At 41.0% G+C, this 18,675-nt stretch overlaps 1 protein-coding gene across 1 annotated transcript in view; it reads right to left on the bottom strand.

The window, feature by feature from the left end:
• Window positions 1-294: 294 nt before the first annotated feature.
• LOC139176046 (oxalate decarboxylase OxdC-like) overlaps window positions 295-18,675 on the bottom strand; it is a 29,036-nt gene continuing 10,655 nt past the window's right edge. Inside the window, exons 7-9 of the mRNA XM_070779097.1 lie at window positions 7,759-16,944; window positions 2,742-3,019; window positions 295-1,093 (exon numbers count right to left, since the gene is read on the bottom strand). Coding sequence (XP_070635198.1) covers window positions 16,810-16,944 — 135 coding nt within the window. The 3' untranslated portion in view covers window positions 295-1,093; window positions 2,742-3,019; window positions 7,759-16,809. The remainder of the gene's footprint in view (window positions 1,094-2,741; window positions 3,020-7,758; window positions 16,945-18,675) is intronic.

Genomic DNA, 18,675 nt, shown 5'->3' with positions numbered 1-18,675 from the left:
CTCTAGGTCAGTGATCACACCATCGTGATTATCTGGGTCGTGAAGATCTTTTTTGTACAGTTCTTCTGTGTATTCTTGTCACCTCTTCTTAATATCTTCTGATTCTGTTAGGTCCACACCAAAGGTTAAAATCTCCAGAGGAAACCAAAACTTTACAAAGTTACCTTTTAACTCACTCCTTCATTAGCGAGGGTTGAACTTCTGGTTCCTAGAAATTACCCATTTCTAAAACAGTTCTGTCACTACCACACTCAAGCACTTTATATCTAGGAAGTCAGCTCTTCAAGCTCTAATTTCCTTACTTGGAAAGGAAAGCAACTGGCCTAGGTCACTGAGTTTCAAACCTTTTACTGATTTGTTTGAAGCAGGGCAGGTGAAAGCTGGTAAGGGCTTTGAGCAGACCCCAGTTTGGTTCACCTCTGCTCTGAGTCCCAACTCTGTGCAGATGCTTAGGCACCACAGGAGCACAGCTTGGAATTACTGGACTAGCTGGTCCCTTCCCAGCTCTGAAGGTCTCTTTCTCTCTTACAACCTTCCTGAATATGGCTGTAGGGTGAAGTCAAGCAATAGTGAGAATCAGGAAGGCAGAGAGTATAGCAGTGTTTGGGATTTTCTCCCCGGGACTTGGAAGCGACGAACCTGAAAGAATGACACTCGGACAGTCTCTTGCAAGGACTGACAAGTTTATTTCTGCAGTCAAGCCTTTTTATAGAAGCAGGAACAAACAGCTTAGGGTATAGAGCCAGCAGAGCACGTACGGGGTTAACATCTAATCAGTAAAACTATTTCAAGGACAGCGCGCTCTAAGTGACCCATGTGCTTATCCCATAACCCATTTTCTCAAGCAACATCCTTAATATTTATTATTAAATCTTGGCGCCAGACATAACCAGAGGCAGGAGATGTTTTTCTGCCCGCAGCACCAAGCCGGGGTACTTCTGGCCCTTTGCCATTTTCCCAAGGACTTCCTCCAACCGCGCTTTTGTACTGGGCTTCCCAACATATCCTCCTTTTGTTTTTAATTTAAGCATGGCAGCTGCTAGTTAGACTCCGTTGTGAGAGGCATGGAGTCTTGAGTAGAGACATCTATATCCTATAAGCAATGACAAAAAAAGCAGGGTGATTAATACATATATAAAAATGTTGCTTCCTGAAAACCAAGTTTTAGGGTCTAGAGACGATTGGGTTTTGGTTAAAGTATCATAAAATTGAGTGCTGTACAATTCCTTAGGTACCTTAACTTGAAAATTAGCAACTTGTTGTTTCAACAAATTGATGTCTAAACTTGAGTTATCTGTGAGATCCTGCAAATGCGCTTTAACTTTATCCCAAGGATATTCAGTGCTATTATAGGGCATGTTAGTCAGACAAAAAGAAGTAAAATTCCAGTGACAACGTATACGTGTTTGGAAGGTCAGTTGCTGCATTTGATCTCCTAAGTGGATAATCACAGTTCGTAACTCATTAATTCATGTTTGTAATTGCTGATCTATTTGAGCTTGTCAAGTCCAAAGATCATGAGAGTCTTTGTGCCAAGCAGTGATAAAATCATGATTTTGTATAGAATTATGTAAAGCCATACCGGACAAAGTTCCTACAGTCACAATGGAGATAAGGCTTAAGATGCCTGCAACAATCCACCCAATGATGCGTTTAGATCGCCTAAGTCCAGTTTTCAACAATACAGAAAGAAATACAGGATCAGTCCAAGGCTCAGTTAAGTTTACGGGAAGCCATAACTCAGATTTTTGTTTAACTAGCGCAATGCTAGCATTGTGATATGAAATGGTGTGATTAAGGCAGGTATACAATACACATGCAGTACAATTGACAATCTTGGTCGATAAGTCAATATCAAAATGCCCTACAATAAACAAATATGGAAGGTGAACACATGATTGAATATAGCCAGTACTATTGTATAGGAAGGTATAATTAGAAGGACGAAACACACCCACAGTCCCATAAACACTAGTGAAGTGCTCTAAGGCTGCTGGAATTTTCCAAATGTGCCATCGCTCTGGCCCCACAATGGGGATGACAATCCTGGGTCATGGGGATGATAAGCCCCCATTATACCAATTCAGCAATATGTCCTTATTAGTCCAGAAATTTGTCTTAGATTTATGAAAACCTCCAATGCTTGATCTATTAAACCAGGAGCAGTTATGATGTTCCTCCTGTTCTTCAGGATAGTTTACAAACAACCCATGAGGTCCCCAGTCAACAAATTTGAATGTATGATTAGTATGATTTTGCTGAATTATAGAAACTTTCCCAAACTGGCCTCAACAATCAGACCAATGTAACAGTTGTATCTCCTGTTTTCTTCTCCAAGATACAGTATGACATGAAGGTTCCTCTGGTTGAAAAAGCGAGTTCGAATAGTTGGCTATCTGGCCTGGACAATGTTGCTCGGAGCCATTAAGTAAGAAAGATGCCGTAGCAAACATTCCCAGACGCAAAGCAGTCCCACTGTTGGCAGAGTATGCCCACCATTGTGTGAAAATAATCATGCAAAGGGGGTGAGATCCGAAACAGATAGGCAAGGTTTTGAATTCCACGGAAATGTTGATTGGTTTTCCCTCATCTTCTTCATGAATTGGTTGCTTTATGGACCAGGGACTTGGAAAATGCATGCTATCATTAGTAAAGATCATAGGGGCTTTATCTACCCAATCCACTATGGAGAGAAGTGGTGGGTTGGGTATGTATGCCCAATAAACATATTCTGCACTTACCCAGAGGAAGAGGAAAGAATAGCTAACATTGGCAGAAACAGCTTATCTGGAGTCATAGAAGTTCCAGTACTCTTCAGTGTCTGCTCAGCCTGACGAGTCATGTTTTTCCCTTGAGCCCATGTCAGGTAAGGATTCAGACGATGGCGTTTCCTCATTGGCTCCTCCAGGGTCATCGACGAGACCCTTCGCGTCAACTTCGTCACTTCCCAAGGGAGTCCGGTCTTGGGGTCCCTCTCCGTAATGGACATGGCGAAGGGGAACCCAGATTTCTTCTCCATCTGCAATGACAAGACCATAACCCTTGCCTAGGAGTCATAAGATTCCTGGCAGCCACTGATTAAATTGCTTATACCATATTGGTGTATTGATTTCTAATTTGCTGTTTTTGTCTTCTGCAAAATGTCTATCTGCACGAGTGTCAGAATTATTTTTTGTTAAGTTTAACAAATTTAGGGAATAAAGAGTTAAAGATAATAATAATTGAGGGTTCATAGGATAAGAAGTGTATCTCCTCTTCCATATTCCCCCTTTCTGTTTTAATAAATGAGTTTTTAGGGTGCGGTAGGCTCTTTCAATAATGGCTTGACCCTGAGGATTATAGGGTATTCCTGTAATGTGTGTTATGTTCCATTCTGATAAAAATGAACGAAACGAGTGCGAGGTAAATGCAGGCCCATTGTCTGTTTTCAGGACTGAAGGAATCCCCATAACGGGGAAGGTGAGTAAGAGTGCAGAAATGGCGTGTTTGCTGGATTCTGAAGAGATAGGTATTGTCCAGATAAAGTCGGAAAATGTATCAACTGAGACAAAAAGCAAAGAAAACTTTCCTAAGGAGCAGTGATGAAGTCAGATTGCTGAAGGAAATCAGTTGCCCCCTAGTTGCCCCCGGGGATTAATTCTTGAAATCGTAGTCCATAAATGCAGAGGGGCACAGACATCACAGGTTTTAATAATATGCCATGCTTCAGCGAGAGGAATATGGTATTTAGAGTGCAATCTGTTAGCATTGGTATGAAGATTAGCATGTTCGTCACTGGCAGATGTAAAAATGGGAGCTATAAGCCTGTCAATAGCATCATTTCCTGTAACCAGAGGGCCAGGTAAACCTGAATGAGCACGTATATGTGCAATAAAGAAAGGTTCCGTACGTGAGCGAATTAAAGCTTGAGTCTGTGAAAAGAGAGTTGTAGTTCATCTAGGTTGTATAAAAAGGCAGTAACAAAATCAGGAAAAAGGGAAGCAAGGTATTTGGAATCAGTATATACGTTGAAGGATAACTGTTGAAGCGACAAAAGAGCATATAAAGCATACAACTCAACTCTTTGTACTGAAGAATAGGTAGTGGGTAATTTCTCTTTGATATCAGGGCCGACAGTCCCTGCTATGCCTTTCTTGTTGCCATCAATGAAATAGGTGGGTGCATTGGAAATAGGCTGGGATGCAATGATATTAGTTACAATGAATTCAGTACATTGTAGAAAGTCCCATAATTTTCCTTTTGGCAAATGAAATGAGATAACATTTTGAAAATCATTTAATGCCATTTGCATGGTCAAGTTATATTGTAAGGCAATTTGCAATTCCTTTTTTGTCAAGGGAATGTGTATTGCATATGGATCAAATCCAGTCAAAGTTTGTACATGGCGTCTTCCTGACACAATTAAGTGCCCTATTTTCTCAATATATGATACAATTTTTTTAGACTGTTTAGTGTGTAAATATACCCATTCTATTGGGCTATGTTGAGCTATAATTGCAGTGGGCGAATGTTCAGTGGGGAATATATATAAAGAAACTGGTTGATCATAATCTAGCCGAGTTGAAAAAGATTGTTGAATGCGTTTCTTCACTAAGGCCAGTTCTTCTTTGGCCTCTTTTGTTAGTTGCCTAGGACTATTAGGGTCAGGGGATCCCTCTAAAATTTTAAATAGATTTTGTAAGGCATAGGTGGGGATGCCAATAGATGGCCGCAGCCAATTAATATCTCCTAGCAATTTTTGAAAATCATTCAGCATGTGTAGAGATTGCACAGAAACTTGAATTTTTTGAGGTTTGATTTTAGATTCTTCCATAACATGTCCTAAATAATTAAAGGATGCTTTCCATTGAATTTTATCTGGCACAACAAGCAGGCCATGATTTTGAAGAGTAGTAGTAACTTCATTGTATAACTGTTGCAAACAGAGTTCAGATTCCATAGAAAGAAGTATATCATCCATGTAATGAATTATAAATGCAATAGGACATTTATGTCTAATAGGTTGTAATAAAACAGATATGAGATATTGGCAAACAGTAGGAGAGTTCATCATTCCCTGAGGTAGCACCTTCTATTGAAATCTTTTAACAGGAGCCATGTGATTTATAGAAGGAACTGAAAAGGCAAAACGTTTTCTATCTTTAGGGTGCAGAGGTATAGTAAAAAAGCAGTCTTGTAAGTCAATGATAACTACAGACCATCCTTTTGGTACCATAGAAGGGGAGGGCAATCCGGGTTGTAAGGGCCCCATAGGTAACATGGTATTATTAACATTTCTTAAATCTATGAACATTTGCCATTTTCCTGATTTCTTTTTTATTACAAAAACAGGGGAATTCCACGGGGAAAATGAAGGTTCTATATGAGCTTTTTGTAATTGTTCACTTACTAATTGCGTAAGAGCTGCCAATTTTTCTTTAGTTAGGGGCCATTGAGGTGTCCATACTGGGGTATCAGATTCCCAATCGAGAGGCAGTGGTGTTAACTCAATGGCCCCCATTAAAAAGGTTCATTTAAAGAAATTGTGGCTTTCGTTTGTTCAAGAAAATCCTGTCCCCATAAATTGATAGGGATATTAGTAATATATGGTTCAAGATAAACTACAATTTGATCAGGGCCATACACTTGTAAATAGGATGCATTGACAAAAGTTTGTGTGGCATCAGCTTCACCCACTCCTAATAGTCTAGAAGGAGCCACAACCTTACCCCAATCAAGGGGCCACTCTGCAGCTCTAATGATTGAAATGTTAGCTCCGGTATCTAACATGCCTGTGAAATTTTTTCCCCATATGCATAAAGTAAGCATGGGTTTCTGATGTTCCTTTAATAAGGTGGATAGTGCAGCTGTAAGGTTGGTACTGCCAAAGCCTCCCTGCCGAACTTTATCAGATGCCTTCATTGGTTTGACATATGGCAAAAGTAATAATTGTGCAAAACGTTCCCCTTTTTGTAAGTATACATTTCCCATTTTCACAACATTTACCATAACATGTATTTCCCCTTCATAATCTTCATCCACAACACCAGTCAATACCACTAAACCTCTCATTGTGCAGCTACTACGTCCCAAAATCAGTCCCACTGTCCCGGGTGGAATCGGGCCATAATATCCAGTGGGAACTTTGTGGGGGTTGTATAATTCTATTAGTTCCATATCATAAGGACTAGGTATATCACTCTTAGATGTAGCTGCTTGTGGCGTCATAACGTTAGGTCCTCCTTTTGTAGTGGGGCTAGAGGATGACCCTTTATCAGTTTCCCTGTTGTTTTTGTTGTGCACCGGGGTTCAAAGTGTTTCCATCCTTATCAAATTTAGGATGACATTCATTCAGCCAATGGAACCCCTTTTTACATCCTGGACATACTCCTGGGGGCCTCTTCTTATTAGAAGTAGTAGTATTTTTTCCGGCCTGTGTTGGCATGCGACATTGTTTTTTCATATGGCCGGGCTTCCCACAGTTAAAACATTTGGCATTAGCAGCTTTCTGTACATTAAAGGTTTCCAATGCTGCCAATTTTGCTCTATGGGACATAGATCCAATATCCCTACATGCTTTCAAATATTCCATGAGAGAGCCAGTCTCTCGAATTGGTCTGAGCACGGATCGACATTCCTCATTAGTATTTTCAAAAGCAAGTTGTTTTAAAATAATATTTTGTAAAGTCACATCCTTAATAGATTTCTCAACTGCATCCTTTAATTTTCCTATAAATTGAGAATATTCCTCCTCATGTCCTTGAATAATCTTAACAAATGAACCATCAAAGTTAGCGCTATTAACTTTTGCCCATGCCCTGCAGGCAGTTTCTTTAATAAAATGTAACATCTGAGAGGTAATATTAGCTAATTGTGCAATCAGATTGGCCATGGCTCTTGTTCCGGTGAGTCTATCATAGGTTAAATTGGCAGGGTTACCATGAGATTGCTGGTCAATCAGCATTTGTTGGGCCTCATCATTAACCCATATTTGCCACTGAAATAATTGCTGAGGATTTTGAATTATCTTTGCTATTTGAAAAAAATCATATGACATCCAATGGTCAGCCCATCCTCCGAGAAATTCCATACAGTAAGGAGAAGTAGGTCCATACAGAGTGCATGCTTTCTTAAAGCTAGACAACATGCCAAAATCTAGATTAGCCCAAGTATTTTGGCCTTGGGCAGGTTGATTAAATTGCATTGGGAAAGCGAAAGCGCAAGCAGGCATCTCCCGAGGAGGAGTGAAATGATTAGTACGAGGAAAGTTAGCAATTGCTGTTACAGGCGGAGCAGAAGGAAAAACCTCAGATTTGGGCTGTCCATTGAATGAAATGACCTCTGTTCTAAGTGGCTTCAGTTTTGACACATCCTATATATATGTCTCTAAGTTGTTTTTCTAAGGATTGTGTCTGATTGAGCATAACATTCGTATATTTCAAAGCACCTTGTATATCTTGTTCCTTATGCTCATATTCATGTAAAGATTGAATAGTTTTTTACTTCCAAATCAACGTTATGCCCTTCAATTTGTTCTATGATAGCCCGTATGAGTGACCATGTAACCCTTGCCGATATGCTCGCAAAACATTATTTTTAACCCTTTTCTATATGTCTAGATTGAGTGTCCCCTCTTCTGGGAACCATGAATTGTTCCAGTAAAATATGATAGCAGTCGTTCAACTGATCTCTTGAAACATTAACACCATTTTGTTTCAAAAAATGATGCATTATAGAAATGAAAGGAATTTTACTGCTATGTTGTCCCATCCTGCCTACCTCTTTCTGCAGGGGCTCGTCGCTTTGTTCAGCCTTCCTTTCAAGTCCCTGTTTGTGGCGCCACTTGTTGGGGATTTTCTCCCCGGAACTTAGAAGCGACGAACCTGAAAGAATGACACTGGGACAGTCTCTTGCAAGGACTGACAAGTTTATTTCTGCAGTCAAACCTTTTTATAGAAGCAGGAACAAAGAGCTTAGGGTATACAGCCAGCAGAGCGCATACGGGGTTAACACCTAATCAGTAAAACTATTTCAAGGACAGCGCGCTCTAAGTGATCCATGTGCTTATCCCATAACCCGTTTTCTCAAGCAACATCCTTAATATTTATTATTAAATCTTGGCACCGGGCATAACCAAAGGCAGGAGATGTTTTTCTGCCCACAGCACCAAGCTGGGGTACTTCTGGCCCTTCGCCATTTTCCCAAGGACTTCCTCCAACCGGCTATTTTGTACTGGGCTTCCCAACAAGCAGCACATGGGAAGGGGCTTTGATGAAGGAAGTGGGGTCACCACAAGCAAGAATTTTCCAAAACACAGTATAAGCCATGTGGCATTCCAGACAGTTGTGGTGATGTCATTGCAGGTGACAGAGTAATCTGACCCATGACACTTAATGGATGGGGATTTTCACTCCGTTAAACAAAGGTACTTTGGGGAAAGGCTTCAGATACTAATTTGAGTTCATATTGATTTCTTAGATGCCTATTGTGGATGTGTGACTGGTGTTTGGACCTCAGCCCTACATCTAATCCATCGTTCAGATCATAATATTCTTACTAGCAACTGTCCCTAAACCCGTCGTACAAAATAAATTCAAATTTTCTACACATATTTTATAGCAAGGCCTCAAAAGGTAACTCTCTATTCTATTTGACCTTCACATCTTGGGTTTGGGGAATTTTTAGTGCCCACAGATGCAGGATTCTCAACATTTCATTTTACAAATGGAAATGGTTCTCATGCCCCAAGCAGAGGCACGTGGAGAGACCTCTCCAGATGAGCTCTGCCTCTGCAGTCTACTTTTCCAATCAGGCAGCCAGGGTCAAGGACTGTGAGGAGGGACTTGCCAGAAGGCTTCAGCAGCCCCTGCACCATAATCCACCTCCCGGACAGTCCTTCTCGCAGTCACTGCAGAGTTACAGGAGGGTCTGTATCTCCCTTAGCGTCTAAAACCACAGCAACCATTACACTCTTCCTCCCACTTCCTCCTCCATTTCTCCCTGTCCTGCAAACACTGATAATAAATATAAAAAGAAATATCAGATGACAAATGCACAATTCTTTTGTCTTTGTTATATAACCACTTTGACTGCAACCTAAGAATCTAAGTTGATTTCATTCCAGTGAATCAGTTCAGTTCAGTCGTTTAGTCATGTCTGACTCTTTTCGACCCCATGGACTGCAGCACACCAGGCCTCCCTGTCCATCACCAACTCTCAGAGCTTGCTCAAACTCATGTCCATCGAGTCAGTGACGCCATCCAACCATCTCATCCTCTGTCGTCCCCTTCTTCTCCTGCCTTCAATCTTTCCCAGCATCAGGGTCTTTTCAAATGAGTTAGTTCTTCCCATCAGGTGGCCAAAGTACTGGGGCTTCAGCTTCAGCATCATCCTCTGCCTTTTAGGTCAGAAGAATAAGTTGGAGTAGTGTTCAAATATCTATTGATTTTCTTGATACTGCATTAGTAATTGAAGTAGACACATTCAGACAGCTATTGGCTTTACTTCTGCACTGTGCATTAAAATGAATGAACTGACACATACTTAGTAAAAAGAGGACCTTCAAAACTACAGAGCTACTATTATAAATTTCATTCTGCAAAGAGCCCAGGGGAAAAACTCTTGATAAAATCAATTGCTCAAACTTGAAAGGGTTATTTCATCTAAGCTATATGTTTGTGAAGTTTAAATCTCTCTCTCTTAAAAATAGCTGCTGTTAAATTTATTTTTATGAAGTACTAGCTCATTTCTCATGGACAAGGAAACCAGGAGAGGGAAAACAGTTATGAACAACTTGCCAACCAAACAAGAATGATGTTTTTTTATTTTTTTTTTTTTTATGAAAGCTGGTAATAGGTCACCTTCCTTTACTTCTAGGTCACCTTCCTTTACTTCTGCCTCCCTAATTAAAGAAAAAGGACTTCTGTTTGGGGGAAAGTGTTGCCATGGAATTGAACCTGGCTGGAGTAGTCAGCATTGATCACATTCCTCCCACCTGATGGACTGGGGTGGAAAGAGTTGGAGTAAGGAGAGTGTTAAAGGAAAAGAAACTTCAGACAGAAAGTGCTAAGTTTTTAGCACTTCTCTCTTCTTAGATCTCAGTTCTGCCCAGATAACAACCATGTAGAAGAAAAAAAAAGCAGGGACAGCCCTAGCGATGAAGGCCACCAAGAGGACCTGACTTCGAGTCACTCCACTTATACACATGTCATGGCTCCCTACACTGAATCAAGGAGGTGACACATGAAAGCAACATGTCTATCTGAAGAAAAAGGAAAAAAAAAAAAAAAAAACTAAGTGAAGAGGAGGAGCAACAACATGAATGAGTTTTGAAAACATAATGTTATGGAAAATAAATCAAGTCCCAAAAAGCACACAGACTATGATCCCATGCATACAAAGTTCAAAAACTGCTTATCATATTGGGGGTGGTGACTGAAGCTGGCCCCACAAGAGGACTTGCAGGTAATATAATATTTCTTGATCAAAGTGCTAGATGAATGCACATGTTCTGTTTGCAGAAATCACCAAGCTGTACATTTGCAATTGGACATTTTGCTCCTGTATGCTTTATCTAAAGGAGGAACTGAAAGTTAAAAGACCTAAGGGGTAGTAGCTAAACATATAGGCCAAAGTAGATTATATCTGGCTAGAAAAGTTTTCCAGTCAAAAGCAAATATTTTAAAAGAAAACTGAACATGTCTCATGGAAAGGAAATTCAAGATTTCTACTCCAGCCCTTAAAACCACAGCTTTCCCTTTTCTTGTACGTGTTCCTGCTTCTCTCTGTTCTGGAGCTATCTGTGTATTTAAGAAAGCCTTCCCATACCCAGGCGAGGTGGGAACTCAGAACTATATAAACTTGTAAACTCATCTCCAATGGTTTATTTTACATTAGAGAAAGTACATTTGAAAGGACAATCCATCCTGGTTGACAGAAATTTCTTCTTCTTGGCTTTTACTATCTAAAACGCCTTACAAAGAGAGACAAAATTATCTCCCACGACAGCAATCCTCTGAGCAGTGCTGATTCTGGAGGAAAAGTTATCTAGGTACTGGAGACATTTAAAGGCTTTACATGAATCACTTGAGACCAACCTTAGGAGTAACTGTTCTATTTTTATTTAATTTATTCTCAACACGTACTAACAGCTGCAGCGTACTGCATGCTTAACACCAAAACAAAAACAAATTAAAAAACACTGCCTCTTAATTGTCCAATTTCCTGAAAAGACCAAAAAAAAAAAAAAACACAGATACTCTTTCCTTTGCAAATTTTTCCTAGGTGATGATTTAAATATCTTAAAATCTTCATTGACCCTACATCCAAAGTGGTCTTTTGGGATGTGGGCTAATGCCTTCACTGAAGTTCATGAGTCCAGGCTCCCCCTCACTACAGCTGGCCCTTCTGGTACAACATCCATTTAGCCTGCACATCAAAGCCTGCTCCCTTTCATTGAGAGCTACTCCACATTCTGAACAAAGGAAGATGGAATTCAACAGGCTAACATAATAAAACAATAGGTATACTGCCAGTAGGATGAAGTTGGGCATTCCTCAATCAAGGTAAGAGATGTAAGGGACACCTGCTGAGGCTACATGGGGTTTCTTGTTAATGTTTAAAGAACAGAAGTCAAACACTCTGGATGACTAAACTTCAGGGACTAGAATGAGGTGCCTTCAAAAAAAAAGTAGAGGAAAAGCAATTTTATGAGAGTTATGAAAAATTTGAGGACCAAGAACTGTTATGACAGTCTCTGGAATGGGAACCACCAAAAAGACTGAGTGTTGCCTTCTCTGGAAATACAAATGCTTAATATAGACTCACGTCTTTAATTTTTTTCAATTCTGCTACTATGTACTCCTTGTGTGTGTGTGTGTGTTCAGTCATGTCTCTGTGACCCCATGGACTGTAGCCCGCCAGGTTTCTCTGTCCATGAGATTTCCCAGGCAAGAATACTGGAGTGGTTGCCATTTCCTCCTCCAGGGGATCTTCCTAATCCAGGGATCAAACCCTTGCATCTCCTGCATCGGCAGGTGGATTCTTTACCACTGTGCCACCTGGGTAGCCCCTTAACGTGATCTAAATGAATAAACATTCTTTTGAATACTCATGATAAGGGCTGGGTTCATACAGGGGTGGGGAGGGAAGAGAAATATAGAACTAAATAAGAAATATTTAAATTATAAATTTGTAGAGACCACATCTTCATGTCTCTTGTGTATCCCAGCACAATGATAAGAATATAGTAAAGGCATAATTATTGAAAATGAGTAAAAAAATTCATAAAAATAAGGCCTGAGTAACATTGTATGACTCCACTTATATGAGGGACCTAAAATAGACAAATTTATAAAGACAGAAAATAAAGGTTACCAGGAGCTGGGGAGGAGAAGGGAATGGGGAGCTAGTGTTTAATGGGTATTATATTCCTGCTTGGGATGCTGGAGAGTTCTGGGAATGGACAGTGCTGGTGACTACGCAACAAGGCGAATATACTTAATGCCACTGAACTGTACACCTTAAAATGGTGACTTTTATGTTATGTTCATTTTATCAGTGTAAGTGTGTTAGTCTCTCAGTCACGTCTGACTCTGCGACTCCATGGACTGTAGTCCGCCAGGCTCCTCTGTCCATGGAATTCTCCAGGCTAGAACACTGCAGTGCGTCGCCATGCCCTTCTCCAGGGCATCTTCCTGACCCAGGGGTCGAACCCGGGCCTCCTGCATTGCAGGCAGATTCTTTACCATCTGAGCCACAATATAAAAATTGTTTAATAAAACTTTAAAATGAAAACTCAAGCAGGGAATACTTGGCTACATAGGGACAGTGATCTCAGGGGGCTCTGGTCACCTCTTTACCAGGGGGTTGGACACCGGGCACGTTCCAGGCTCAGAAAAGGAGAAGCGGTGTTGGCACTGGGGCTGCTGAAGTGCAGGTGGCAGAAGCCACCTCTCCCACTTGAAGACGGTCCATTTCCTAGTGTAGAGTTCTGCTTCAGGTGGAGGAATCTTGTATATACTTGAAAACAGTCATCAAAAAACTCTACAAGGATACCACGGAGCAACTAACCCCGTGAGCCGTAACGACTGCAGCCTGAGCTCCACAACAGGAGAAACTACCACGATGACGAGCCTGAGCTCGGCGACTAGACAGCAGCCATGCTCCCTGCAACTGGAGAGAGCCCACATGCAGCAACCAAGACCCAGTGCAACCAAACATACAATAAATAAAAGTAAATAAATAAAACATTTACTAGCGGACCCTTTAAAAAAATAAACTCCCCAGGGGAGGTGCAAAGCACCTCAAAAGATCCAGACTTTGTCTCAAATATCTTACTTACAATCTGGGCACCCTACCCTTGTCAGGTATCACTTTGTCTCTCTGCAAACTGAAGCACTGAGATCACATGATACATGGCCTCTACCAGCTGTACAACTTCATTGTTTCTACGTCATCCCTTAACTTTTTTCCCGACAGTTCCAACTTAAGTACACTGAAGAAAACATAGGTTTTCATCTCTTTAGCATCAATTTTCTTTTCTGGACTCTCCAGTGTCCTACTGTTCTGTATAAAGGAACAGTGCTCCAAAGTGAACATACGAGTTTCATGAAGCTATGGTGAGTGCAGAGAGTGGAAGAAATACCACTTATCACTTCTGATTATAGCACAAAGTCACTGTGGCTTTTTTTTTTCCACTTTCTTTTCTTAGTTTTTTTTTACAGTAGTAATGCTATATAACTGAAAATCACTTGCAACCGTTGGTAAATTACGGTCATTAAGAATCAAGTTATATAGTAAAAGTAACTATTTTCCTTTTTCTAAATTGGTTTGGTGGTAAAAAGCAGCCTGATTACTCTTTAATAGGAAAGCATAAGAATATGAACAAAGAAACTTTTTATAACCACCTTGCACTATTTATAAGCAGTAAGGAACACTCAGTGGTGTTTACCTAACCTTGTAGCTCCTCTAGGCAAATCAATTCGCTCCATTCAGTTATTCAAAGCTGCTGTTAAAAAGTTCTAAAGATTTAAGAACTTTTTATGTACAATTCAAACCATTTCAAATGAATCAAATGTAGCTGTATTATAGACTGGCTATGTAAAGTGAGTAAGGTAGGTTCAGTTTTAAAGGAGCTTTTCAGTCAAATGCCTGGGTTTTGCCTAAATGATGACAAATAATCAGTCTGACTGAGCAATTCACTCTTCAATCTATTGATTTGATAATAAATAAAGTAGGTATACCAAAAAGCTTAAAAGCACTTGAGTAGTAATGGATGAAATTACCCTAAGGAATAAAATGGTATTAAAGTTAGACATCAGCTTTCCAAACAGGGAAAAAGGACTGAAATTAGAACCACCAAGTGAAAACTAAGAATATATCCTCCCCAGGGAATTTCCTGGCGGCCCAGTGGTTAGGACTTTGCACTTTCACTGCCATGACCCCAAGTCCAGTTCCTGGTCAGGGAACCAAGATCCCTGAAGCTGAGCAGTGTGGTCAAAAAGAAAAAATCCCCCCATAAAATAATATACCAACAACATCCAATTAATATGTCTTCATTAGATCATTCAATTTTATTTTTACTATTTTTCTTTTTTAAATACATAATAGGCTGGAAACCTAAGTCAGGAAACCCAGAGAGTTCCAACACCATAGTATTTTGTCTTTAGATGATGATATAGCATATTTCAAGGATGCATAGAAGGAATCCAGTAATGTGCCAAATTCATAAAACTGCAAGAACAGGTTTCATTTAAAATTAAATGACAAAACAGTGGGAATTTGCTGTATGACTCACAGAACTCAAACCGGTGCTGTGTGACAACCTAGAGCTGTGGGATGGGGTGGGAGGTGGGAGGGAGGCTTAGGAGGAAGGGGATATACGTACACCTATGACTGATCCATGCTGATGTATGGCAAAAACCAACACAATATTGTAATTATCCTTCAATTAAAAATAAATTAAGAAAAGAAGAAAAAATTAAATGACAAAATAATATGCAGATACACAAAATCTTTATTAAATGATCACATAGTAATCAGATACACTTCCTGATTCAAGAAAAGGGATTATCACCTGGTTTATAATATATTTTTAAAAAGTCCCAAAGTAAAACAAGATTTGCAGGTAAGCTCTGTCCACACACACCGCCGTCTCCTTTTATGAATACTCCCCCTCTCTTTGGACATCCACCTTCCACACACCTACTGTCCTATGCTCCTCCCTGCATCTTCTCAACCATGCGCCTCCTCCTGGATGGTGACGAACTCCCTACAAAGTCTCTTCAAAGCAAGACTACCACCACAAAATCCCCTGTGCTACCAAGCTCTAATCTCAGCTGGCTCTCCTGGAAAATGGCAATAAGGTAAATACACCTTGGTAGCAAGGGATGACAGGCCTTTCATGACCTGATCATATATAATATGCAAACGACTACTCCTCCATCAAAGGGGGTCATTCCTGATTCTCTGTCTTCTATAAGGTCAACAGAGCTAGTTATCTAAAGAGAGAAACACAGAGAGAGAGAGAGAAAGGAACATATAAACAGATTCCTTCTTCGGCTAAGAACAAACATCCTTAAAATATCTAAAAATTTCATTATGAGTCAGGGAAATATAACTGAAAGAGGGTGCTGGCTGAAAGCATTAACAAGTGTCTATACTGACTAGAGCTGTATATAGTATAGCCCAGAATTGACAGTGGTACCCAAGCAAAACGCAGAGGTACCAGATACCTATTAAGATAAACTATAAAGAAAACTCAGGGCTTCCCTGGCGGCTCAGTGGTAAGGAATCTGCCTGCCAATGCAGGGAGCACAGGTTCGATCCCTGGGTTGAGAAGATCCCCTGCAGGAGGAAATGGCAAACCACTCCAGTATTCTTTCCAGGAAAACTGGACAGATGAACCTGGTAGACTACAGTCCACGGGGTCGCAAAGAGTTAGAACGACTTAGTGACAAAACAACAAAGAAAAATCAAGCACTGATTAGATTTGAACAAACTCTTTTCTACTTAAGACAATGACCCCCAACTTAGAGACCACCAGCTCCTACCAGTTTCCAAGTGATGAAAAGTAGTCTTCAAATCCACATACACACCCACCCAATAGACTAAAGAAACACTTGCTTCTCAAATATACAGATGACTGTTCCTCAAAAGTAAATAGTCTGTGATGTGATTAATAAAATTCAAATACATTCAAAGAAAATACTGAATTTATAATTAGTTTGCCATTAAGTATTTTCTCAGCTAATATACAATATGTAAACTACTCGTGTGAGTCCTTGAAATTTGGAGCCTTATAAAAAGTATCTTCATGTCGACAAAAGCATTGAGAGTGGCTAACCTAAGATTCTACCCTAAACTCTCCAGACAAGGTTAGATGCACCTGGCTTCTTCTGGCTGCGTCTGTATGTACATACATAAGTAGGCTGATCTCCATACTTCTTCCACAGTGATGAATAGCAAAAATACAAGGATGACACTAAGTTTCACTCATGTGCAAAAAAAAGAATGGATTTTCATTTGGAGTAATAAATCTGATGCAACAAAAGCAAAATAAATATATACATGCATACTAAAATCCATTAAAAAAATAGTAATTTAATTGAGCAGAGCCCCTCTGTAGATAAGCTGCAGAGTATACGGAAATGTTCGCTTAGCACGAGTTGCCTATGAGCTTAGCTAAATGAGCCCGTGGGGCTGCTTTCATACCTGCTTGACCAATGTCTCTCTGTAAGGAGCTCCAAGTTCATGAGCCAAGTGGACCTTCTTTAAAAACAGTAATAACATATGAAGAAAAAAAAAATAGGTATGAACACGTCAGCAAATCTAAGGCAGGTTGACTGCCTGGTCTTCCTTAAATTGGGGGATCTTCTTAAACTCACTTTGCTTCTTGAAGAAAAGCTGAGCCAGGATGTGGTCTGCGGTGGCCTGGAGATAATCGTCCATGTCAAGGGTTTGCAACTGATAGTGGAAACCAAGAGAAGAGGTGTCAGCGCCAAAGTACGGCCACATATATCCTACAGCCAGCAGGGCATTTTCAGGACATTAGCTGCATGGCTATGTAACACCAGGAGCTGTGAAATCCTGCAAATGGTCCCCTTGTGCTTATCTTCTCTTGCCAGGGGGAGCTCACCTTTTCAACTCCAGGAATAAGGAAAGTGACTGATGGCTAGAGATGCCAAGGCATCTCTTTAGAAGGGACCTCCATCCCACTGAGCTGGTTCTCTTTAAAGAGGGAGCACGAGCTTCTGCCCACCTAGAAGCAGGGATTATTGCCCAAAGGGCCTCCCCAGGCTCCACGCCCAGAGGCACATGATGGAGGCTCACCGGGAGGCCCTGTAAGCGGCCCTCCTTCTCCGTAGCCAGAGACAGTCGTTTGTCTCTGCCTCTGGGGCAGGGTGTCCAGCTGGTTTGACTCTGTCCGCCCTCTCTCCATCACTATCTTCCTGTCCTTCTCTCTGCTCCCCTCCCGCTCTGACACCACCTCCTTTCTCAGCCAGCCTCTCAATTTCTGCATGTATGTGGGTCTCTCTGTGTCGCTCACTGTGCTTCTCTGTCTGCGTGTGTCTCTGAGCTTGTATGTCTTTGAATCTCTCCGTGTGTGTTTCTCTCTAGGTCTGTCTGCCTTTCCCTCTCCTGTGTGTACAGGTCTGTTTGTGTGTGGGTATGTATGTGTCCGTGTGTCTCTCCTCCTGTGCCTCTCCCTATGGGTCTCTGTCTGTGTTTGTGTGTTTCCTTCTGTCCATATGTCTCTGCGTTGCTTCTCTGTCTGTGTCACTCTCCTTGTGGTTCTCCATCTCTATGTCTGTGCATGTCTCTGTCTGTGTGTGTGTGTGTTTCTGGGCACGTATGTCTCCTCTGTGCTCCCATCTCTCATCCTCTGTTTCCTTCTGGGTGTGTGTTTCCATCTCTCAGACTGTCTCTCATCCTCTCTCCCTCCTCTCTTTTGATGTTTTTCCCTTCTTTTCCTATTTATATTGGATTTGATTTTGCTTCGTGATTTGTTCTTATAATAACTGTAGAGAATAAAGACCAAGGCGGGGGGCAGTAGCAGTGCAAGTACCAGCTGAGCTACCAGGGAAGCCAGTGTATACCTTGTTTTGCATCATGTCCCCATGACTTGTTTATTTTATAACTGGAAATTTGTATCTTGTGAAAAGTGAAAATGAAAGTCACTCAGTCATGACCGACTCCAAAAGTATGGGACACCAGAATCCTATCCCTCACCTTCCCCCGAGCAAGTCTACAGCTGTTAATAGTTTTCTAGTACGTATCTTTCTCAAAGAGCTCTCCATAAACCTCACCCCAGGTACCACCAGAAAGGTTTGGAGACTCAGAGAAGCAGACTCTGGAGTTTTCCAGTCTCCCTTAAAGAGGGGAAGTGTCATCATAGAAATGAGCATCACCCAGCAGGACAGGCTCGCCTCTTGGTGTAGGTCTTGTTGATGAAACTGCTGAATCCACACTGTGCTCCCCACTGGAGATCTTGCTGGGTCTCCACGTGGGAAGAACCATGGCCTGTCTGTTTCTGGACCTGCCCCAGGGGTCCCCAGACTCATAATTCTCACCCTGTCTCGGCAGGGAATCTAGTCCTAAGATCTTTTTCTAAAATCTAAGTTCTACTATTTATTCTTATTCTTCAAACACATTATTCCAGCTAATTAAGGAACACTGGGGTGAATTTTTGAAAGC

This window comes from Bos indicus, chromosome 24 (genome assembly GCF_029378745.1).
Source record: "Bos indicus isolate NIAB-ARS_2022 breed Sahiwal x Tharparkar chromosome 24, NIAB-ARS_B.indTharparkar_mat_pri_1.0, whole genome shotgun sequence".
NCBI classification, from domain to species: domain Eukaryota; kingdom Metazoa; phylum Chordata; class Mammalia; order Artiodactyla; family Bovidae; genus Bos; species Bos indicus.
Note: the sequence above shows the minus strand (reverse complement) of the source record. Positions and strands in the feature narration are given on the sequence as shown.